At 31.4% G+C, this 2396-nt stretch overlaps 1 protein-coding gene across 1 annotated transcript in view; it reads left to right on the top strand.

Annotated features, from left to right (window-relative positions):
- Nucleotides 1-2154, top strand: part of LOC108688014 — a 2844-nt gene extending 690 nt beyond the window's left edge. The window contains exons 3-9 of the mRNA XM_018194077.1: nucleotides 81-327; nucleotides 400-629; nucleotides 710-985; nucleotides 1080-1265; nucleotides 1317-1558; nucleotides 1644-1958; nucleotides 2025-2154. Of these exons, the coding sequence (XP_018049566.1) occupies nucleotides 81-327; nucleotides 400-629; nucleotides 710-985; nucleotides 1080-1265; nucleotides 1317-1558; nucleotides 1644-1958; nucleotides 2025-2154 (1626 nt within the window). The remainder of the gene's footprint in view (nucleotides 1-80; nucleotides 328-399; nucleotides 630-709; nucleotides 986-1079; nucleotides 1266-1316; nucleotides 1559-1643; nucleotides 1959-2024) is intronic.
- Nucleotides 2155-2396: the final 242 nt, after the last annotated feature.

Here is a 2396-nt window from a genome sequence, read left to right as displayed (position 1 = left end):
TTATATATATATATATATATCTATATATCTTTATTGGATCTCTTGCTATTTATTGTTTCGCCTAACTTTTCTTTTCCATCAGATTATGCAAAGGAGTACTGGAGCTCCTGTGGGAAGACATTTCTAATTCTGCGTTTCCTATAGCTGAAGCATGTAAAATAAGAAAGAACATTTTACTGTACAAACTGAAGCATGGATTAACTGATTCTTCAATTTCATCTGCAAGACATCTGGATCAGTTGAAAGTAAAAAATAATGCACTGAAACAACAGATATCCATACTGGAAGAAGAATATGAAGAACAAGATCATACTGCTAGACAAAAAAGTAAGAGGACAAGCATGCATTAATCTCGAGAATATTTCAATGCAATTTTAATAAATTTTATGAAATTGTTAGTGCAACAGTTAAAGGATATAAAAAGCAAGTGTTCACTGATCAGCAGGAGAAAGGATTTGCTTAAATTGAAACACAGTGAAACCAGCAAACAAGTGAAAGATTGTGATGACATGAGACGAGTATGCCAGCATTTAATGCCAAGCACTTCTAAAGATATAAATCAACAGAGATTGAGGGAAAATTTGGATATAATAGTAGACTTGCGTCGTTCAGCCACAGATAAGAAACAAGTTAGTTTTTTTTATAGACTATAATATAAAATAATATTCATGTATAAAATAATATTGAGAATAATATTTTCTAATAATAGATATGGACAAAGATATTAAATTCTCTTAGTAGTATTGATGTGCACACACTATGGACACACTTGTATCAAATGCTGTCGCAAGATTTAAATATATTAATGAAATTGGAAACCAAGAATGACTTTGAACACAATTTAAATGTAGTAGGCGAAAGTATAGATATTGGTATTGCAAGAGCATCTGGTCAATATATATGCATGATATCCAAACGCATATTATCTAATACTAAAATTAACATGTACCAACAACGTTTAATGGAATTTATAGAACTAATAGAGGTAGCGTGAAAATATTTTAAGACTTATATTAAATTATAAAAAAAAATATAATTAGCGAAGAACTGAGAGACAATTAATGCACCTTGTCTTGCAGTCGTTATCTCATGAAGATGTGAGCGCATGGTTAGTTTTAAAGTTGGAGGTAAAAAAATTAAAAACCGAACAGGCTTACCTACAAAACGAAGTTCAGCAATTGAAGAACATTATTCAAGAAAATTCCTTGCTCAATCTCGATATAGCTCGATTAACGACTGACATAGAGACGATTGACACACAGATGGTATGTATTTTATACTTTACATTTTCATGATACTGATATCGAGCATTGCAGAACAAATATATAAAGGACATTCAGCAATCCATAGCAATTTTAAACTCTACTCCGATGCTCATATTTAAAGGAAAAGAGAAGCTACAATATGAGTTGCAGAGGATAGTAGCCTTACAGGCTGACAATTATGATGCAAATTGTGTGAATAATGCGTTGGATATCGAATTGGACATGTTTTACAATATCTTGGATCTCAACGCTTTACGTAAAGTAATGTTGAAGGGAGATGTGGGACTGTACAGGTTTAACAATCTTCTTATATTAAACACATCTTATGTTAAATTTTTCATTAGTATTGTAGAATTATCATACGAATTTTCTTAATAGACACGCAGTCTGTGGACTCGACAAAGCCTCCATCACGACGGTCAATCCGCAATATTCGAGGATCAAGTCTTACTTCCCGACAATACAAATGTCGATATATTCTCTCATAGAATGCTATAAAAACGTAACTGCCAATATGATTTACACGAAGCTACACAATTCGACTTCAACGGAAGAGATTGAGTACACAGATAAGTTAATGTCGCCACAAGAAAAATGTAATTATAATAGTCTGGAAATGCTGAACCTCGCTAAAATCGCTTGCGATCAGACACACGAAGAGATCAAACATTTTAATGAAGTTTTAAGTGCTTGGTAAGTTAATTTGTGGAAATATTGATATGATTTAATGCAGTAATATTAACTATAAATATGTTTTAGGACGAATCAAAACATACAAGAAGTAATGGCACTCGACGAAACGACCGTGGACGGCGTATCTTTTAAGGATTGGTTGCAGCGTTACAATTTATTATTATACATGATACACACACATAAAAATAGCAAATGATTCATACTGTATCTATAGTGTAATCTTTCGCCATTTATCTATAATATATTCTATATGATATTATTCATGTGTCCGCAGAATTTTTGCATGTATATATATATTTTTTTTTAATTATTTTTTTATACGAATTATAAGGGTAATAATTTAGAGTACACGGGCATAGTAAATAGATTTATATTTTTCGCAAAAATACATCACGTAATATACACGTTAACCAATTTTGTGATATACATCACGTAATA

This window comes from Atta colombica, unplaced genomic scaffold (assembly GCF_001594045.1).
Source record: "Atta colombica isolate Treedump-2 unplaced genomic scaffold, Acol1.0 scaffold224, whole genome shotgun sequence".
Taxonomy (NCBI): domain Eukaryota; kingdom Metazoa; phylum Arthropoda; class Insecta; order Hymenoptera; family Formicidae; genus Atta; species Atta colombica.
Note: the sequence above shows the minus strand (reverse complement) of the source record. Positions and strands in the feature narration are given on the sequence as shown.